The sequence below is a fragment of the Danio rerio genome, chromosome 9 (assembly GCF_052040795.2).
Source record: "Danio rerio strain M-AB ecotype USA chromosome 9, GRCz13ab, whole genome shotgun sequence".
Lineage (NCBI taxonomy): Eukaryota > Metazoa > Chordata > Actinopteri > Cypriniformes > Danionidae > Danio > Danio rerio.
In genome coordinates this window covers 39,164,525-39,186,406 of record NC_141029.1, presented here as the reverse complement: position 1 = coordinate 39,186,406, position 21,882 = coordinate 39,164,525, and the positions used below count along the sequence as shown (strand labels likewise).

General features: G+C 34.5%; 2 protein-coding genes across 5 annotated transcripts in view; one reads left to right on the top strand and one right to left on the bottom strand.

Annotated features, from left to right (window-relative positions):
- The window catches only part of hspbap1 (hspb associated protein 1), a 27,873-nt gene extending 24,782 nt beyond the window's left edge, over window positions 1-3,091 (top strand). For 2 of the 4 annotated variants that reach the window (XM_087266329.1, XM_087266330.1), the window contains one exon: window positions 201-775. In XM_087266329.1, the coding sequence (XP_087122455.1) occupies window positions 201-680 (480 nt within the window). In that variant the 3' untranslated portion in view covers window positions 681-775. 4 annotated transcript variants of the gene reach the window in all.
- Window positions 2,451-21,882, bottom strand: slc15a2 (solute carrier family 15 member 2). Its single transcript, NM_001039828.2, has 23 exons — window positions 21,782-21,882; window positions 21,204-21,250; window positions 20,262-20,349; window positions 19,705-19,846; window positions 19,238-19,330; window positions 18,497-18,596; window positions 17,527-17,617; window positions 17,340-17,417; window positions 13,809-13,891; window positions 13,619-13,702; window positions 13,434-13,523; window positions 13,024-13,068; window positions 12,718-12,753; window positions 11,949-12,037; window positions 11,585-11,666; window positions 11,338-11,463; window positions 7,602-7,772; window positions 7,476-7,522; window positions 7,207-7,314; window positions 7,022-7,118; window positions 3,900-4,043; window positions 3,719-3,823; window positions 2,451-3,632 (listed from the first exon to the last, which is right to left on the bottom strand). Exons 1-23 carry the CDS (start codon window positions 21,795-21,797, stop codon window positions 3,435-3,437), a joined length of 2,160 nt encoding a protein of 719 aa, NP_001034917.2. The 5' UTR covers window positions 21,798-21,882; the 3' UTR covers window positions 2,451-3,434.

Here is a 21,882-nt window from a genome sequence, read left to right as displayed (position 1 = left end):
CCCTTTAGTGAAAACAAATCATTAACAAGTTAACAGGGTCTAGTTGTAATGAACAATCTGAAGCCTTTATGATAGCTGTGTGTGAGAAATGGGTCAGAAAAAGTGTTGAAATTACAAAGGTGGATTTTATTTTAGTACAAAAATGAAATTGGGAATTGCTTAACTACATCATGCCATCGTCACTGTTGTGTGTGCCCTAGGATGGAGTTTCTTCTCATGATGAAAACATGCAGTATTTGAACCTGGCAGTAAAGGTCTGTATGAACAAGAAGAGAGACGATATTGAAGATCAGCCTAAAGCAGAGGCTGTAAAACGTGACTTCAGTGGAGTGTTAAAGAGTCCAGCGTCTCCTCCTTCCTTGGTTTCTTTCGGCCCTCATCTCATTCCTGTTCATTTAACTGAGAAACCTCAATGCAGCAGCACAAAGGACTCATGTTGTTTCAGCTGCACTGATTCCCCACAGTGCCAGATTACAACTAAAGATCAAGACAAACTGAGAAGCGATAATAAACTTGGCCAAAGATCAGGTCAGTCTGTGCTTCAGGACACAGAAAATCCAGGAGGAAGTGGTGAAATGCACATCTCCACCAATGATGTGCTGGAGTGCCTGGTTCACCCTGATGTCATCGCTCTGGTTACAAGGCTAATCATGTGCCGGCAAAGAGAACTTCACTCTTGATTTGTCATGTAAATGCTACTTTATATAGATTAAAAACTCAATCATTTTGGTGAGATTAGAAGGTGTATATTCACATTGTGCATGTATTTACCATATAATGTCTACTGTGTCATCATTTGTTTTAACCTTTTGCACAGGTTTACTACATGTTTTAATTCGTCTTCCAGATAGTCCATACTTTAAGCAAGTAAAATAATAATTTCATTCTTTTATTTTTTTCAGCTTTTTTTGGCTTTTAAAGCTCATATAGTATCAATAATCAAGAATAACTATATGAGCTTAAAAAGCCTAATGTAAGAAAGAAAGAAAGAAAGAAAGAAAGAAAACTTGAAAAGAAAGACTTGTTGATAAGGGCTAAAGCTTCCACTTGAACTATATTTTTTCCAATAATCATGTCAGACTTTACAGGGATAAACATTTTCCTCACAAAAAAAAAATTAAAAATAAAGAGATTTTGACTCTTCCAGACAATTTTGGGGGTAGAAATTTGCTATTAAAGTATTAGTATTAAAGGGAATTGTAATAAAGTTCATGATTCGGCTGGAATATAATCTCGGATCTTTAGATGTCAAAATAATGCCACATAAAGCTCAGGAACATTATAGCACAGCTAACAAACAGGACATATGCAAGAATCCTAAAGGTAATTTAAATACGTTTTTAGGACTTTAGAAGAATATTTTAAAACCTCATCGTCACTTCAAGTTCTAATCAGTATCATACCTTTCTGTTAATAAACAGTTGTTAATAAACTGATGTAGTTAAATCAGTGGAGCACAACTGTGTAATAGGACTCAGATAAGCTCGGAATAAACAAAGCTTGAAAGAATAAATTACGGAGCTGTTTTCAGCGTCAGGCTTCAGCCTCTGTTTAAACTCCTCTTTCCAACCAGGAGTACGTAAACTTACATTTTCCCATTTTGCCGTCTGTTTGCTCTATGGTTTTGATACATGTGGAGAGCGTCACCTTACCATCCCACATCAGTCACAAATTACATGAAATCACCTGAACAGAGAAGCTTGGCCAGACGCACCCGGCCCAAACCAATCACGTGAATCGAGGAAAAATAAATATATTTATGCTTTTTTTGGAGTCAAACAGTTCAATAATAATAAAAAAAGTTGATTAGCAAATTTGCAATTAAAGGCCCTAAACTGTTCAAAAAGAAACATTTTTCTAGATCTTAGTTTGCTTTGGCAGGTCAGCGTAAAAAAATGTGTCTTTTACATATAAAATGTACTTTTTGACTGAATGTGGATTTGGTAACACTTTATTTTGATGGTCCATTTGAGTATTAGTAGACTGTCTGCTTAATATCTGTTGATTCTGCTCTTTCAAAAGACATTTAACTGACTATAAGAAACTTTGCAAGTACATGTCAAATTTACACTAACCCCAAACTCAACCTACCAGTCTACTAATAATCTAATGAGAATTAGTTGGCATGTAGATGCAATGTAACTTAAATTTAACAAACGGACCATCAAAATATAGTGACTGTGGATTTTTCTTACAAAACTATATTATACACTAAGAATTCTAGTAACATAACAATAAATGTCGCTTTAAGTGATTATTTCATAATACAAAGCCTATAAATAGTACCTCTATTTTCACGAGTGAGTGAGTGAGTGAGTGAGTGAGTGAGTGAGTGAGTGAGTGAGTGAGTGAGTGAGTGAGTGTGAGAGAGAGAGAGAGAGGAGAGGCAGAGAGAACTTTGTCAATGGTCTGAGTAAAAAAATAACAATAATAAAAGTTGGATCAAATGGTTCAGAAATCAGTTCTGGTGTAATTATGTACACAATAATTGTGTTACAAATATATACAAGTTTATTTCAAAGAGTGTCATGAATCACTCCATCCCTGACAACATTCACCAGCCTTTCGACTTAATACATGAAACCAGAGCAGTCTGTTTTAATAAACTGTCATCTAGAAAAGGAGTACCCTCTGAACAGAGCAAGACTGACAGGCATTATATACATACGTGAGCTTTGACTTGTGCAAATAGGCATTACTGGAATAATAGTTATTGACTGATATTTCTAAAGTGTATATGTGCAAGTGTTTGGGATCAGTAAGACTTTTGTTTTTCTTTTTTTTTCTAATAAATGAATATTAATTGATCAAAGTGGCAGCACAAGCTTTTACATTGTGGCAAAGAAAATAACTTTCTATTTTTAAAGTATACAGAAAAAAAAGAATAGTGGTTTTGACGAAAATATTAAAGCAGCACAACTATTTTCACCAAGAATAACAAGAAATGTTTAAGCACCAAATCAGCATATCGAAATGATTTTGAAGGATCACTGTTCACAAGGATTAATATTCAGCTTTGAAATCAGCAGAATTTCATTTTACACATGATGTAACTTATGATCAATTATACTGAACCAGTTCATTTATGAGAGCAATGCTGTCTTACTTTTGATAAGTCAAATAAATGGTCTTGAAGATTATAAGAGACTTCATTGAATCTTACCAACCCCAAACATATGAAGTGTAAAGTCCATCACATTCTTAAGCATTACATCTCTATAAATGATTTCTTTGTGCAAGGTACCATGTTCATTACATTGCTGCAGCACAACAAATGTCTCCTAATTCAGCTGGAATTTGATCCCTGATCAGTAAAGCTCAGCATAATGCCACATAAAGGCCCTAGAAGAAAATACACAGTCCGATGTGAAAAAAATAAAGTCGATTAGCTTATTCACAGATCTGAATAGTTCAAAACTCCGAACATCAGTTTGCTACATCTTGGTTTGCTTCGGCATATCACCCAAAGAAAGCTCATCTTTCTTACTACTTTCCACTTTCCCGCCATCTCCATCCTCTTTGAAAAGCTTGTCTAGCTGATCTGGATCCACATAGGTGTAGAAATAAGCCATGATGGAGAAGATGATGCTGACCGCCACCAAGAGTGCAGCAAAAAGCAGAAACTCCACCCACTGGTGATTGACCAAAAGATAAACAAATAAGTGCTTTGACAATGCAATAAATCATACAGCGGTTTAGAAGAAAGCTCAAAATGTACCTGTTCCATGCCAGCCCCTTCTGCCACAATCAGGACAATGACATTTCCAAATGCCACGGTCATAAGCCATCCAGCCTGGAGAACGGATTTCATGCTCGCCGGTGCCTGCGTGCACAAGAACAGAAGTGAGACGTTTTATGCACACAAGCTTGAGGTACAATATATGATTGACTTACTGTACCTGTGAGTAGGAGAACTCCAGACCGGTGATGGAGAACATGACTTCTCCGGCTGTGAGGAACACGTACTGTGGAATCTGCCAGCCGATGTGAATGTTGTTGGCTTGGATGTCCTCCATCTTTTTAACCGCTAGATTATTGCCCGCCTGTGGAAATAAATGAAGATAATAATTTCAGAAATTCAGTGCTTTTGCTTATTGTTTTAAAGTATTTGAGCTGAATGTATACAGACATATAATGCAGCATTTGCATAAAGTTGAATATGAGTATTGGAACATTTTGATGCAATCAACATGTCAAAACTGCTTTTCCCCATTACAATAAAAATGAATCATATATTTTTATTTAATGTCATGTCAGCAACAATGGCCATTTTCTTGGCAAAAAAAAATTTCATTAATAAATATGCAATTAAAACAACTGAATACAGACATTAGATACGATCTTAAACATTCTTATATAATAAACATTCTGGGTGGTGAGCAATCAAAAACTGAAGAACAAGAGGGGGAGGGGTTGACGACCAGAACATCACGGTGGGTAGCAAAGACATGCGAGATAGGTGAATTGAATAAACTAAAATGGCTGTAGTGTATGTGTGTGAATGTGGGAGTAATGGGGGTTTTCCAGTATTGTGTTGCGGCTAAGTTGAAGTTGATGACGACAACATAGTCATAGCAAACTGTGAGACATGTAAACTTGGGACTGCCTGCAGGGTATTTTAAGTTGATGTTTGTTTTTATATTTACTGTTGCACTAAAGTAAAAGTAAAGAATTGATGTTATTTGTTAGTTGATTGTTGAAGCTACCTCACAGAAGTGCTCTGTTTATTAACAGAGTTGTTGAATGTTAAAATAAGGTGAATAAATAAAAAATAAGGAAAATCCTCGACCTGTTTCTTCGCTCCTCTTTATTCTTTTTTATGTATTCTGAAAGTATCAGATCAGGCTTCGGTAGATTATCAAAATCAAATGACTCGGACTCAAGGGCAAAAATAGCAATAGCAATGAAGAAATTCTATTAAAATACAGATTTTATCTATAGTTTGAATAGAATCTATTGACAAAATAGAATTTGCATGCTATAAATAAGTGCCTCTTGGTTTGATATTTTATCTGATTAATTGACATTCATTAAATATTGATTTAACAATGTGGGACTGACAAGGTATTTTTAATCTTGTATAAATGGATGATACTGTAAAATAGCAATATGTATAAACAGGGCTTGACATTAACATCTGCCAACCCTACAAACGCAGGTGGATTTCAGAAGGCAAGTAACTCCCACTAACCACTTTGGCCAGTTGAATTTTATACACAGGGCTGGACAATGGACAATGTGTAAGAATTTGACTTGCCTGACTAAACAAGTATCTAAAACTACAAACTGGGGATGCATCAGAATTGCCAAGAATGATTCTGACTTTCATTTAAGACTCGTGTGTGAGTGGGATAGACACTTGAGGAGAAATCAAAACAAACAAGGGCAGCTGAACACACAAACTCACAAAAACAAACATTCTACAGAAAAAAAGTGAGCTCTTATTAATGACACGATAGAACCTATTTGAGGGATAGCTCACCCAAAAATTTTCATTCTGTCATCATTTACTTGAACTTGAACACAGGGCCAGAGCAAGCCGAACTGGCGCTCTAGGCAAACGGCTGTCACACTGCCCTCAACCCAAAAGTGACCGGTTCACGAAGTGTCGCGGATGAAAGTGAGGACCTGAGTGTTGCAGACTAAAGGGAGGTTCCGATGCTTACCAACCCTTAACTTCTCATTGGTCAACTCGGCTCCGGAGGGTGGGTACAAAACCATCCTTATAAAACTTGTGACCTAAGGCCACCGCCCAGACCAGAGAAATACTTGAACCCAGAACTGGAACCCCAGGAGAACAGCACAGCTCAAACATTCCCATCTCTGATACCTTTTTTTTTTTTTTCGACGAGTCTGGTTAAGTTTAATGTGCTGTAAAACCAAAAACTTTTGCTGCCTCAAGTTCCAGACTCGACCCCACTTCAAGCCTTGTTAGGACAAATAACTGACGACCACCAAACACGTGCTCAACAGAGAGAGTTCTTCACATCACAAAAGGAACGCAGACTACCACTGAACTGGTGTAAACTAAATGTAACCCTAAAAAAACTATAGAAGGGTTAAATTGATTATTTTGGTTCGATTGGTGTGGTCTTACAAAATCCGAGGTTTTTCCATCATTACACCCTCTCAAACTCTTATTTTACATTCTTAACTCTTCTCTAAATTTGTATAAATGTGTGTTTGTGTTAGGTGTTAGTTTCTGTTAGATTATTCAAAGTTTAATTTTGTATAAAGAAAGGTGCCTGTTTATGAATCTAATGTCTTAAACTTCAATCTTGCTACCCTGCTTAAACATAAATGGGTTTTTGTTTTTGATAGCTACAGTCGTAATTGAAGTCAACTGTCTGTTTAATGACAATTCGATGGATGATTTGTTTGCTCGGATTTAAAGATTCAATATTTTTGAAGCCCCATTCAAATGAATCTTTAATTCCCTTTGAGCTAATTCACTACAACAGAATAAAGAAACTCATAGACCATTTTGAGGGATGTAAACAAAATCAATTGCCCCAATGTGTTTCCTGTTTTACATTTTTATTATCTACAGCTTCTGAGAATCCAAAAAGAGCCACACATTGATAAATAATGTTATGATAGCTTTTTTAACATTAAAGTAATGATTGAATTACCTCTTTTTACCATTAAAAATAGTTTTAAAACAAGCAGGAAATGTTCATGGGCCAAGGACATCACCACATTGAAATGGTCTATAAAGGTTTGGAACTATTTGATGCTTAGTGTAATTTTACATTTTTGGGTGAACTATCCCTTTAAGCAGTTACGGTCATGTTTAATTGCAAGTGGAACAGAAATCTTGATAAACTGACATCGAGAACTGAATGTTACATGAACGACATATTTTCCAAGCATTAAATCTCAAAGATTAACAAGCAATTGCCCGTAAAAACTTCAGCCAAGTTCTCATTGTGTTATGAAGTACGCCCTAAATTGTATCTTCAACTTTGCAGTAAAGTACAAGCTGCACAAAACATTAACTAAACTGAACTCGATCACACACCTCTGAGAGTATGACTGTGTAGAAAGCACCAAAATCAAGAAGTCCCAGGTTAATCTCATATTCTTTGGTGTCAGTTACACAAACAGCTTTATTATATCTGAAAGACAAGCAAACTTGCAATCAATGTGAGCGGTTGCTTGAAATTATACATTGATAATGTACAATTGTAGGATTAAAATACTCACTCTCCCCTTGGTACACTTATATTGCGAGAAATCCCATAATTTGCAGACGCATGAACTTCCTCAGTGCCAACTGTTACGTTGATATTTTCTGTGTGCGTATTGATAAACCTGTGATGGACAAACATTTAAAGACAAAAGTGAACGATCCGGGTTGTTTTGTCAAAGGTTGGCTTGAAGATATTGATGGACAGTTGCATTAAAGTTTAACAAAGCAGTTAACCAGTAACTTGGGACAATATAAAACACTGTTCTCTAAGCATTAAATGTACCTTATATACGCAGCCCCGGTTTCAGACTTGGTGATGTGATCTTTTACCTGGTTAACAATGATAAATGTTAACAGTAATGTATAGCATTTTATAGAATGTTGTTAACCGTGGCACTCACTCACTCACCAGATTGCATACAGAGCCGTTGTGCTGTGCAGTAGGGTGCAGTAAGAGACTGTAAGCCATCCGCTCTGTAAACGTGAGTCTGCACTGGTAATTCATACCATTGTGACTGACAACCACATTCTGCAGCTGAGATTCTCCGGTAAGAGGAAGACTTGAGTATCCCGAAGGTTCCTGTAGATTTAAAACAGTTGTGACTATACGTAAATAAAACAAAGCAATAATTCACTAGATGCTGTGCGTTACAGGACTTTTAGAATGGGACATAGAGAATAGTTCCTTTATCTGTGCTAAAAATCACATACTGCATGGCCTCAGTTGGGTTACTTCTTTTTATACAATGGTGGAAACAGCAATTAGACATGACAGTCAACAATGTGCCATATACTGTATCTAATAAGCCAGAAACATATAAATCACTGCAATAGCAATCCATTATAAAGTTTTACAAATTTCAGGGGTCCAATGCTTACACCAGGGGTGTCCAAACTCGGTCCTGGAGGGCCGATGTCCTGCAGATTTTAGCTCCAACTCGCCTCAACACACCTGCAAGGATGTTTCTAGAAAGCCTATAAGAGCTTGATTAGCTAGCAAAGGTGTGTCTGGTTGGGGTTGAAACTAAACTTTGCAGGACACCAACCCTCCGGGACCAAGTTTGGACACCCCTGGCTTACATAAACAGCAGATTCAAGGACTTTCAGGGACTTTTTAAAAGCACTAATAATATTAAATCAAGCACTTCATGTCATTTATACCGCAGTATATGTAGTGTCACGAAAGTCGTTACTGTTTTTAACATGACACACTTAAAATTTACATTAAAAATTAGAGATTTTTACTGTCATGTTCAAAGAACTTTAATAAAATTTGCGAAATTCAATACTGGTAATATTTAAATGCAGTTTCTGAAATATCGATAAAATGTGCATTATATGTTATTGTTATTGCACAAGATTTCAATTTAAGTTTTTTTAATTTAAGAATTTATAATTTTTTTCATTCTGCTTTTGACAATTAATAATAATAATAATAATAATAATTAATTAATTAATTACATTACATTTATATAGCGTGTTTCTAGATACACTTTACACATTAAGTGGAATCTCCTCAACCACCACCAGTGTGCAGCATCTACCTGGATGACACAACGACAGCCATATTGCGCCAGACCGCACACCACACACTAGCTGATAGGTGGAGAGGAGACAGAGTGATGAAGCCAATTTTGATATTAGGATGTTTAGGAGGCCATGATAGACAGAGGCCAGTGGCTAAATTTGGCCAGGATGCTAGAATTGAACCTGTACTCTTTTTCGAATTACATCCTGGGATTTTTAATAACCACAGAGAGTCGGGACCTCGCTTTAACATCTCATCCGAACGTTAAAGTATTGAGTCCCCATCAATATACTGGGGTGTTAGGACCCACACAGACCACAGGTTGAGTGCCCCCTGCTGGCCTCACTAACACCACTTCCAGCAGCAACCTAGCTTTCCCTATTTGTCTCCCATCCAGTTACTGACCAGGCGCAGCCCTGCTTAGCTTCAAGGACTTGTATATAAGTTGTCTAAAATTGAAGTACTTCAATATAAATATTTTATAAGTGAGTATTTTCAAGAAGCGTGGAAACTCTGGGATTTGCTTTTTTAAATTCCAAAGTGCGACTTTTGGCTTTGCAGAGTATACCGTATAATTTTATTTATTACTACAGATGTTTTAAGGATCCTGATTATGGCTAAACAAGCATTTTTGTAACTGATTGGTTTTAGCTATCTTAAAAGTGCTATAAACTTGTCTAAACTTGTCAGAAGTGTAAACTTCTGATTCTTCTAAAGCAAAAAACTAGCATAATATTGTATGTTTGCAGATATTTAAGAAATATGCTAATTGAGCATTCTGAAAAACAATGCTAAATTTAATTATTCCACAAAATGTGCATTTCAAATGTCTGACTTTGTTTTGGTCTGTGTAACTTCACCCACTGACAGTTTACCCAATTATATTTCATGGTAGTATATGATTTTAAGTGGATTTGACCACTTCCATTAACAGAATGTATTTGATGACATCAGTTACTTTTGTCTGCCATTAGACCATATGTAATTCAGACATGACTAACAAAACTGCCCGTCTGACTAGGGATGTGTCAAATGTATTAACTTTTAATTTAAAAAATATGATAATACCAGCATTTCCAGCTAGCTGGTTGTGTTTATACTACCCGCTATAGTGATCATTACTTCACAGTCATAACTGGCAATTACACAAACACAGGATTGTCTGAAAACTACTGTAGATCTATCAAAGATTGTCCATCTATAAGCAGATATATGAGCAATCCATTGATGGGTCAGCTTGTAGACATGGCTTTTAAACGCTTCCATATCAGTGTAATTGTTACTAGAGAGAGTGAAGTGCTTATGCTCATTCATATATGTTCATAGATATATACATTAGGTGTCCCCTACTCTGTTGTTGTCTATTAGAAGGAATGTGTCAATAGCGCCGCCATTTAAGTACAGGGTAGCGCTCCTATGAAATGAATACGGGACCAAGGTGCAGTTAAGGACTGTGGCCATCCAGAGCCAAATATATATACATATACACATTTATCTCTGATCGGGAGTTTTCCCAGAGGTCAGTATGCTATTTTTTTTTAATTACGAAAATTACAATTTTACTTCACTTTTCTACATTGATGGATAAGTGACTGCACGGACATTCCTGACAAAAACCGTGTTTGTGTGTATGAAAATGTACTATCCACCCTCCCTGTTAAATTTGATCTAATCCGTGTCCTGAAACACACCTCCTCCTCTCCTGCTTTCACTTCTCATTCTGACGGAGCGAGCGATTCGTTTGTGAATGAATCTCAATTATGAACGACTCGTTCACTTAGCCGACAATAATACAAGTTTCTGACACTGCAGCGTCTCGTTGTCATATTTCTGTCGCATTGTTTGCCGAATTTATTCAACAAAACTAGCATAAGCCGTTGTATTTAGCACAAGTTGGTGCTACTTTGCCGAATGGTGAATGCAGTAAGGGATTGTATTATGATCAATAACGTTACTTGTTTAGCACAAAACTTTATAACATACAAAAAAGTAAAAAATGAAATCTTAACTATGAAATATTCTGCCTTTATGCTTTGTTTTCTTTGTTTGCTTGTTACTACACTCGTACACAACGCTAAAGTCCAGCATCTTCACATAGTAACACTGTCTTGACTAGTGCGGTTGAATGACATTTGTCCTAGGAGCCCTGTACAAATGTGCCGGCGCTATTGACGCATGCTCTGGGTCCCTATGCGATATCTAGTGAATATATCTAGGATATATGTTGAGCACTTGAACACACAATGGTCAATCAGTGGTGTTTATGAATCCACTTAACTGTGCTTAAATGTTAGTGGAAATGGATGTTTTTACAATTTCAGTACCAATAGGTAATGAAGTCTGTACTTTTGACAAACCTAATTCTGACAGCGTCAGCTTTATGATTTTTAGCCTTACCTCCACTTTATTTTGCAATCATTCAGCTTATTGTGCAACTTTATATCAGTAGTCACAAATTCATAATGTTAATCAAAAGGCTACCATTGTAACAAGTTTAGTAAGATTTTGTCAAATTAATAGCCCTGGTTTGAGCTCTATTAAACTGGTAGTGAGTGCAGATACAGTAGAAAAATTCTGAATATGGTGGCACAAACATGTTTATTTTTAGTGATGTTACCTCATATGGTTTAAGTGGCTCTGAGAAGACATTGTGTGCTGGAAACTGCACTGTGACATCTGAATCCATAAGATTGTAAACCTGAACAAGGCTCTCTTTGGCAGGAGGAGGCTCCACCACGGTTTTCTGGCCAAGGAAATGAAAATGTCAATTTCAGTTAATGTTGACAGGCTCTAAATGACATTGTTAAACAGTTCTACAGAAAATCTTTAAAGACAACGGGGTCCATTTTAAGAAATGTACATACAATGACGTAAACTTCAACAGCAGTTGCAGCACAGAAGGCAAGTGCAGCAAGAATCATGCCCGTCGCCATCTTCTTTAGCGGACTAAAAATGCACAAATTGAAGACAAATTGATGAAATGGAATGGATATAACTTTACCCAGACAATGTTATGTTAAAATGTTATCTTATATTTAGAATATTTCACTATGGTTCAATGTTTTAATCCAACGATTTCCACTGTAAATGCATTAGAAATAACATTTTGTTTGTAATATTACTTTTTTACCACAAAGAAAAATATCTCAAAGATGCTATAGTGAGAACTTTTACTGTATTTGTTTTCTTGCTCTTTACAGAAATGTGTGCTTTGTTCACAGCACTCACGTGAGTTTGATCCGACAGAGGCCTACAAGTGGATAAATGCCCATGTCAAAGATTGGAATAAACACCAGAATCAGCAAAGCATTCAGCATCTTAACAACACAGAAACACACACCCACTGAATGACACTAGAACCATAACATGCAAAAAAAAAAAGACATTCATTATAAAGGTGATAACAATAACATTTTGTTGCTTAGTATTTTTTTACAACCTGTTATAAACTGACTGGTTATTTTCATGACAGTATTGCAAAACAGGAGGCAGTACATTTTTGTCTTTAGAAAAATAATTTTAGATAAACCCCTATAATCCCTTTTATTAAATGTATTACATTTATTACAAGTATTATCTAAGATTTTAGTTTAGATATTATAACATCTCATTAAATATAAATATAAAAATAAGTAACATTATTTATTCTGTATATACAAAGTAAATTATCCAGAGAATTTTAAAAGTGAAACCTCTTAAATAATAAAAGAGTGAATGTTTTCATATTCTTTTGTTTTTAATCTGGAAATAAAAAACTATTTTCAGAATTATGAAAAAAGGTTTAAACCAATAAATGCAAACAAAAACAAAAAAATCAGCAAAAAATATTTTACAAATTAAGGTGATTAAGGTCAAATGTATGAAAACGTATGTCTTTATATTAATTAAAAAAGCTGACAGCATATCAACCAGTCTTTTGTAAAATAACATTCAATGATGAACTACTAGCTGTAACTCCAGTGTGTGTGGTGTGGTGTGTTCCGGTTGTTTGGCTCACCTGCATTTGATCAGGCTTTATTATGAAGCCTCCACCCTGCAAAACATCAATCAAAATCATTTATGATAGATTTGATTTAATTTATAACCTTTGGATTCAATCTTGATGATGTCAAAGCCTATATAGTGTTATCAAAAAATATCATCAGACCACTTCAAGGATATCAGGTTATCTTATTTCTCTTGCAATATGACTTGATTGCTTGGAATCTAAAATAATATTGTTAAATGGGATGTTATAGTTATTTTATGATCCTAATCATCTTGTACACCTTACTAATAGAGGTCAACAACAAAAAACACTTACAAAATCCATATTCATTCGAGTAGCTTGAAGAGTCCAGCGTGACCCCTTGCACAGAACAAAGAGAAAAAAAAATTAATTATTATTCAGCAATTCTCTGATCCTTAATATTTTCAAAGATTGTATGGTGGAATCCTTATATCTAGCAGATATTTTCAGGATTAAATGTCACGGCTAACATGAGCGATCAAGACATTTACCTGTCTTATTTATTAAATTTCAATTGTGTAAATTTGAATCAGGTAGCCATTAAATGTCAATGGATGTCAACGGCTACCTGTTTTCGACTTTCTTCAAAATATCTTTTTTCAACAAACAAAATGACTTAATGAATATTCAGAATACCTTTAGAATGAGTTAATGGTGAATAATGGTGGGTAAATGGGTTAATGATAGGAATAAAAACCTTTTACCTGCTGGTCAAAGAGAGCCCAAAACATTGGCAAAGGAATATAAAGAACCAGCACCCTGCACACCATTTTAATCTCCTGAATGAGTCGTTTCTGAAAAAGAAAACCATTCAAATCCTGTGAGTAAGTGAAGAAACACACAAGTTTAAAACTAGGTAGATTTGGCTTGTATAGCAACTGAAACGTACCGAGTACTTCTCCTCTGCCCAATCCAGCCAGTGGCTCCGTTTTGGGCTCTTTTTGGAATTCGTCCATCGATTGCTTATAGCAAACTGGTGAAAACAAAGCAAAATAAGACCGTTAGCCTTCTAGGCATGCTCCAGATCCTTCAGTAACACATTAAAGAAAGCTTTTGAACTGTTGACATGATTTACATACCCCGATACATTTGCAGACACGCACCAAGACATTTCCTTCTGGAGGACTTTTCTTGTATAGGCCACTTCCAGAAATAAACACCACTAGATGAGCAGGTGCAGAGTTAATTACACACATAATAAGTTAAATGAGCTAGATAAAGGAGCCCTAGCACTCATGTAGAAGTAGCATGCTCTTACCCAGAGTGCATTAATAATCAAATATTGTTTCATACCAACACAAAGCCATGATGCGTTTGCAAAAATTATTTCTCCATTTTAAAATGCCTTTCACAGCTAAATGAGTGAATAGATGCTAAGTGCATTTACTTTCAGGCATTTAGCTGATGCTTTTATCATAAGTGAGAAACATAAGCAATCAGACACAATATTTGTAAACAACTAACACAACTCAAGAAGTTCCATACAGACCGTTAGATGTACACTGTTTAGGGATCAAAATTATTGAGCTTCCTAGATTTTGAGGTTGCTGCTTAGTCGTATTTGGATAAAAAAGAGAAGATGTTAGCGTACACATAAGTACGCCAAAAATAAAATGTAAATGAGAGACTTAAAAAGGACCCTGGTTGTAAATTCCCTTATTATCTAATAAACCCTGTTTAATTGGCAGTTTGAACGACACAAAATGAACACAAATGCTTATGAAAAGTATCAAAACCTTCTTCCCCTTCATTGCTCAGTCAGCAATTTTCATGCAAGACAAATAAGCCCATCACACTACGAAATGGGTAAAGCAGTTCCTTGAAGCTAAATACTTTAAAATAATGAAATGGCCAGCCCAGGGTCCTAAACTCAACCTTACTGACAATCTCTGGAAATTCACTGTCTACAAAATTATAGGATATAATTATATAAGAAACCCACTACTTAATTTTTGATTTCACAGCATATATACATTTATACATATTAAACTCCCTGATTATTATTATAAGCCCCTCAAGTTTATTTTTTCCCCAATTTCTGTTTAACAGGGATTTTTTTTAACACATTTCTAAACAAAATAGTTTTTAATAACAAATTTCTAATAACTGATTAATTTTATCTTTGCCATGATGAAAATAAATATTATTTTACTAGATATTTTTGAAACACTTCTATACAGCTTAAAGTGACATTTAAAGGCTTAACTGGGTTAATTAGGTTAACTAGGCAGGTTAGGGTAATTAGGCAAGTTATTATATATAAATGGCTTGTTCTGTAGACTTAAAAATATATATAGCTTAACGGGGCTAATCATTTTGACCTTAAAATGTTTTTTATTTATTTATTTTTTTTTATTAAAAATTGCTTTTATTCTAGCCGAAATAAAACAAATAAGACTTTCTCTAGAAAAAAAAATATTGTCAGACATACTTTGAACATTTACTAGCTCTGTTAAACATCATTTGGGAAATATTCAAAAAAAGAAAAAAAAATATCAAAGGAGGATTAATAATTCTGACTTAAAAAAAATATATATATAAAAATATATACAGTTGAAGGCAGAATTATTATCCCACCTGTGTAATTGTAATAGTTCAAATACTTCCCAAGTAATGTTCAATTTTTCACAGTATTTTCTATAATATTTTGTCTTCTGGGGAAAAAAAAAAGTTTAATTTCTTTTAGTTTTTCTAAATTAAAATGAGTGTTTAATAAATAAGTAAAAGTCAATGTTAGCAGCCCCCTTAAGAAACACGTGTGATCCATGTGTGACATAGGTTGGTAATTCCTTGTATTAAATTAATCAAATTTAATTGATGTAAATTTCTTTTTAAAATATTTCCCAAATGTTGAACAGGGGAAATTTTCACAGTATGCCTGATAATATTTTTTCTTTTGGAGAAAGTCCTATCTGTTTTATTTCGGCTAGAATAAAAGCAGTATTTAATTTATCTAACATATCTAACGGTAACACTTTATTTTGATGGTCCATTTGAGTAATAGTAGACTGTCTGCTAATTATCTGCTAATACTTCTCCTTCTGACTATAAAAACTTTGCAAGTACATGTCAACTTACACTAACACCAACCCCAACCCAACAGTCTACTTATAATATAATGAGAATAGTTGGCATGTTGATGCAATGTAACTTTAATTCAACATTTGATCACACGGGTTCCCGGTTGCAAAAAAAAGACAGGTTTAAATAGCAAACATGTCATGTTGTGCGGTAGGATGCCAAATTCGAGTCCAAAAATAGAAAACGTAACTTTTACAGTACATCACACTGCTTTTAATGCCAACTGCAGACGTCTTTGGCTAAAAGGGAGCTGAATGGAGTGCCAACATAATTAATAATGCTCGACTCAGCAGCTCTCATTTCATATCAGCGCCGCTATAATATGCTGAAAGAATTATGTGTGTGTATATATATATATATATATATATATATATATATATATATATATATATATATATATATATATATATATATATAATTAATATAACTCATCTCCAATACAACAACAAACTATGTATCACATCAGATGTCATTCCCTTGCTGTAAATGCAAGCACTCCCATTTTTTTTCTGCAACCTTGTTACGCACGCATCCTGAATGTTTACAAACTGGTAATTCGTCTATCCTTTGCACCTACAGAGTCAGTGAAGACCACAGACACATACATAACGAAATGCAGAGGGTTTTTTTCTCCCATTAAGCATGCGGTATGAAATTCCATTAAAACAACACTCTTTCAGCAGTTTATACTTCGAGATCTCATTTGTCACAGGGGCACGCATGAAATGTTCCTGAATTAAAGTTATAGTGCAAAACTGCTGTTTAAGTCGACAAACTTAAAACGAAACGAAATTAGATGAAACTCCAGAGGACATGTGGATAGCATAGTGATGCAATGATGATAATCGATCTATGTGCTATAACATGGAAAACGGGATCATGAAAGGAACATTCAAAAAGCAACTCATGTAAGCATCATAATCATAATATTGCCTTATTCAGATTAAGGCAAATAATTTGATTACTGATGTCCATGTAAACATAGTCATTGTCGTTCAGTGACTTGCCTAAACCTAATTTGTTGACTAAATTAACCTAGTTAAGCTTTAAATTGCACTTAAAGTTCAATATTAGTATCTTACAAAATAACTAGTAAATATTATCATGGTAAAGACAAAAGAAATGAGTCAATAAAACTACAGATTGGATCTATCCTGACAAAATTTTCTCCGTTAAACCGCACTTTGGAACTAATTGAAAAAGAAATACAATTGTATCAGAGAACTAATTATTCTGCCTTTAACTTTGTTAAAATGTATTTAAATAATTTTAGAGCTATTGTATGAGCATGTCCCATCTAGTTTCCACATTCCACTTTTCACACAGCATTCATGGTACAGTGAATGACATTCGCTAATGTGCTATGATAACATACTGGGATTTCTGAATAAATGGCTATGAGTGTGCTAAACATACATGCTTACTGAGGACAGCTGGTTTCACAAACACAATCCATGAGGAATTTCAGAGTATTTCAAAATTCCTTCTATCCTTCAACGTAAAATTCTCAGAAAACTAAAGACCCTCACCTAAGGCGATGACCATTAAAGCTGCAGGAACTCCAAAGGCCAGGGCGTAGCAGTCTCCTCCAAAACACTGCACATCACCTATAAACAATGCATTTAATCATGTAATTGACATGATAATGACACTTTATGACTGCCATAAACTTCCATTGCTTTAAAGAAGTGATTGTAGCTTTGTCTTGAGACTGACCTCTTAGTATTGGTGTGATAATAGTGGATAAGACACTTCCAGCGTTGATTGACATGTAAAAGATGGAGAAGAATTTTCTCCGCTCGTCTATCTGAATAAGAAAGAGCAAAATAAAGAAGTTAGATAGGTCACACTTTATTTTGATGGTCTGTTTGTTTAATTAAAGTTACATTGTGTCTACATGCCAACTAATTCCCATTAGATTATAAGTAAACTGTTAGGTTGAGGTTAGGGTAAGTGTAAGTTGACATGTACTTGCAAAGTTTCTTATAGTCAGTTAAATGTCTGTTGAATGTCTGTATAAACAGATATTCAGCAGACAGTCTACTATTACTCAAATGGACCATCAAAATAAGTGTTACCGTTAGATATGTTAAAGGAATTGTTAAATTCCAAAGGTATGTGTATATTAGCCTCAACTGTATCTGAAACCAATTATATCTAAATAGTATCCACTCTTTTAGATGTAATACAAATTAGAAAATTGTGTAACATCTTGTTTTCCTTTTCTGTGAATATGCATTTCAGTTGTACAGCAATTTGCTGGTTTTACTGTGCTCTGCTGTAAATAAATTACTTTACAGCAACAGTTTATCTAAAAATGCAAATCATTTACTCACCCTGCACTTGAGTGTTTAGTTTTCCTTTGCATACAAGAGATGATGTTTTGGAAAAAAATATTGGTAACCCGACAGTTTACTATACCTACTGACTTCCACGGAGCTTTCCAACTATGGAGTTCAGTGCGTAGCACATATAAACTGTTTGGTCACCCACATTCTTCAATATATCTTCTTTATGTTCAGCATAAGAAAACTTATAGGTTTGGAATAATATGAGCGCGAGTATATTTTCATTCAGGGGAACTTACACTTAATTTTTTAAGATACAGAATTAAAATAAAATATTCAGCATTTTACATGTGTAAACCCTGCCATTGCAATTGACTGAATGAATTGTATTGACTTACATTGTCTTCATCAAACTGGTCACCACCAAAAGCTGCAACGCAGGGTTTGATCCCTCCTGTCCCTAATGCTATGAGGCCCAGACCAACCATTGACAGAGCTCTATGAGGAAACAACAAAAAAGCATGTATCTGCCCAATGGGCTATATAGACAGCTAGTGTTTTTCAGCCAATGATGAACTTCTGGTAATGGTTTATGTGACTATTTTCGGTTTCATACAGTTCCTTTTACTACACGGATGTTGTAATGCAGGGGTCATCAATCTCGATCCTGGAGGGCCGGTGTCCCTGCAGGGTTTAGCTCCAACTTGCCTCAACACACCTGCCTGGATGTTTCAAGTACACCTAGTAAGAACTTGATTAGCTAGTTCAGGTGTGTTTGATTAGGGTTGGAGCTAAAATTGAAAATCAATTGAAAATACTGGGGTAAAATTAATTAATAATAATAATTAATTTTCATATTTTAAAGACATGGTGTGGAAAAATAGAATTTAATGCAGTGCTTCTTGTTTGGTCTGATACCCACTTTTTTGTTTTTTAAAAATCAGATTTTGTATGGGATGACAATCCAACCGGAACCCTGGGGCTGGCTGGCTGGCTGACTGGAATTAAAAGTCTGTGTGTATTTACCCTATTGCATTTCTAAAATGGAAATATTTTTCACTTGAAATACATTTACTATAAAACCTCACAGTATCAAGCTACCGTAATGCACACCTTAACTAGCATCAAAAGAAGCTTACATATGAACAGTGCTGTCCCCCACATCAGGAATGGCCCCGACAGACTTGACCACATGGCCAATCACATACACAATAGATAGATAGATGATGGTTCTGCAAAAAAATAAAAATAAAGTAAAAAAATAAAATAAATAAATAAATAAATAAATAAATAAATAAAGCATCAGTCTTCTCATATTTTTCCTTTTAAAGGGATAGTTAATTACCTATCATCTTTAACTAACTCTTTCAAAAACAGATTAGGAATAAAAAAGAAAATATTTGGAAGCAAGCTGGAAACATTTAACCACTGATTTTTACACTATTTGTTTTTACTACTATGCATGTGAATTGTTACAGGTTTCCACCATTCAAAATATCTTCTTTTGTGTTCAACAGAGAAAAAAAAAGTTTTCGAACAAGTAAAATGGGAATAAATTATGACAGAATTTTCTTTTTTTTGCTACCCCTTTAAGAACAATACTTACTTGAACTTCCCCAACCATGAGTCTGCTATCAAGGCCCCCAGAAGTGGAGTGAAGTAACACAGGCCCGAGAATGCATGGTAAATAGCTGTAGACAGATTCTTGTCCCAATGCAGGTAGTTCATGAAGTAAAGCGTCAGCACCGCTTAAAAAAAGAAGATCCATATATTAATACAACATTAACAGACTCATGTCAGATTACACAGATCAACAACTGGTCAATAAAATGCAACTGAATTCTCTCATCATAAGTAACAAAGTTCAGATACACTGTAAAAAAATGAAAAATATTAATTTTGCAATTTAATTTTGTATTAAAGTCATGGAACAATGCGTTTTTCTTTTTTTATATGTATGCACTTAGTATTACATTTAAGTATGTTTATTTGGCATAAAATATAATACAGCTAGCATTACACAAATAAAAATTAAAAACTGGAAATCAACTGCAAAGGACAGACATTCCACTAAATCAAGATCGACCTTTAACCTAAAAGACAATTTCAGACCACATACAAGTTTATACAGTATATAATGCTTTTAAATGCCTTTTTCATTACCTTTCATTCCATAGTAAGAGAATCTTTCACAGAACTCATTGACCACAATGAAGGCAATGCTAACTGGGTAGTTAGTCCCACATAATTTCTGTGCACAAAAAAAAACAAATAGACATGTACAGTTTTTGTTGAAATAATCATTTTTTTCCCCATTCAATACAAATGTTAGTTTTAAAAGGTACTACAAGTCATACATTTACAAGTACTCAGGACAAAGATTCCACAAGTGACAAAATGGTCAAATGCTTTGTTTCTGTAATACTGTGTGTCATATAACATCAGCTATATTTTATAACAACAATTAGGTCAAGAGGAGAAATGTATGTTTTACATATCATGGTGAACTAAAGCCGGTAATTAAAACAACAACAAGCAATTGTTAATTTAAAACATTGTTTACAATTTACAATAATTTAATTAAACTATTATCAGAAAAAAGACAAATGTGAATGCATATATATTTCTATATGCATACAATTATGTAAGATCGTAATCTTAATATAATTCTTATTAATATAAACATATACCTATAAAATGCCTTAAACTATGAAAGCTAAATATTATCTGAAATGAAAACAATGCAATGTCCAATATTATTTTAAAACTGGCATTTTATTCTTACATTTATTCTAACATTTTATTGGCATTTATTCATTAATATGAAAATTCTTACATAAAATCACAAACTGATTTCAATAAATAATAATAAATCAATCTTGAGTAATCGGTTATATATTTTTAATTAAAAAAAATAATAATAACAACAATTTTTTTTTATATATATATACTCTGTTTACACCATAAAATTATAGCCTTACTTTATGTCATCTAACATTTGAACATTCACAATATTCTACTCCGGGCCTAACTGTTCTGTCTTTAGCAAATACCCCATATTTCACAACGTTTATTGCACTTTCCAATAAAAAAAGTTGAACTCACCGGTGAGCGCTGTGCTTTTTCATATTTCTCTGCATCAACATCTTTGTCTAAAACAGTTAAAATGAGACAATAAGAGAGAATTAGTTAATACAAAAGTTTATTTTGGAATTCGGTAAATTTCAATATAAACTCAATATTGTCGACCATAATTCATCACTATATCTGTGTCTACAGCCAGCTTCACTCTAGCCAACAGAAACCAGCAGCGCAACTATATTTGTTTAGGCAGTTGGTTGAAAAGCCCCTGCCTCACTGCACGCAAGTCTGTAAGGAACTCAACAACATTGTTTTTCCCACAGGCGCCACAGTTTACAATCTTGTCGAACTCATCGCTTATTTTGCAGTACATCAAATTTTGCTGTTGACATTATTAAAAACGTGACATGTGCGCGTCGTAGAAATAGTTTAAACCTTAACATTGACCCTCACAACAGTTGTATACATTGAAAACGTTGCATAAAAAGTCGATTTGTGCCAAAATGTAAAAAAACAGACACGTCCAGCAGACAATTTAACGATTGAGAAGACAGAAACACTGCAACATAAAATAATAGCAACTGATGCATAAAAACAGTTACCCTTCATTTTCCCCATCTCTTCAATGAATCCAAGTGTGTACTTGGACACTCAACGAGTGGATTCCTGAACACGCGGCCAAGTCCGTCCCTCCACAGAGACT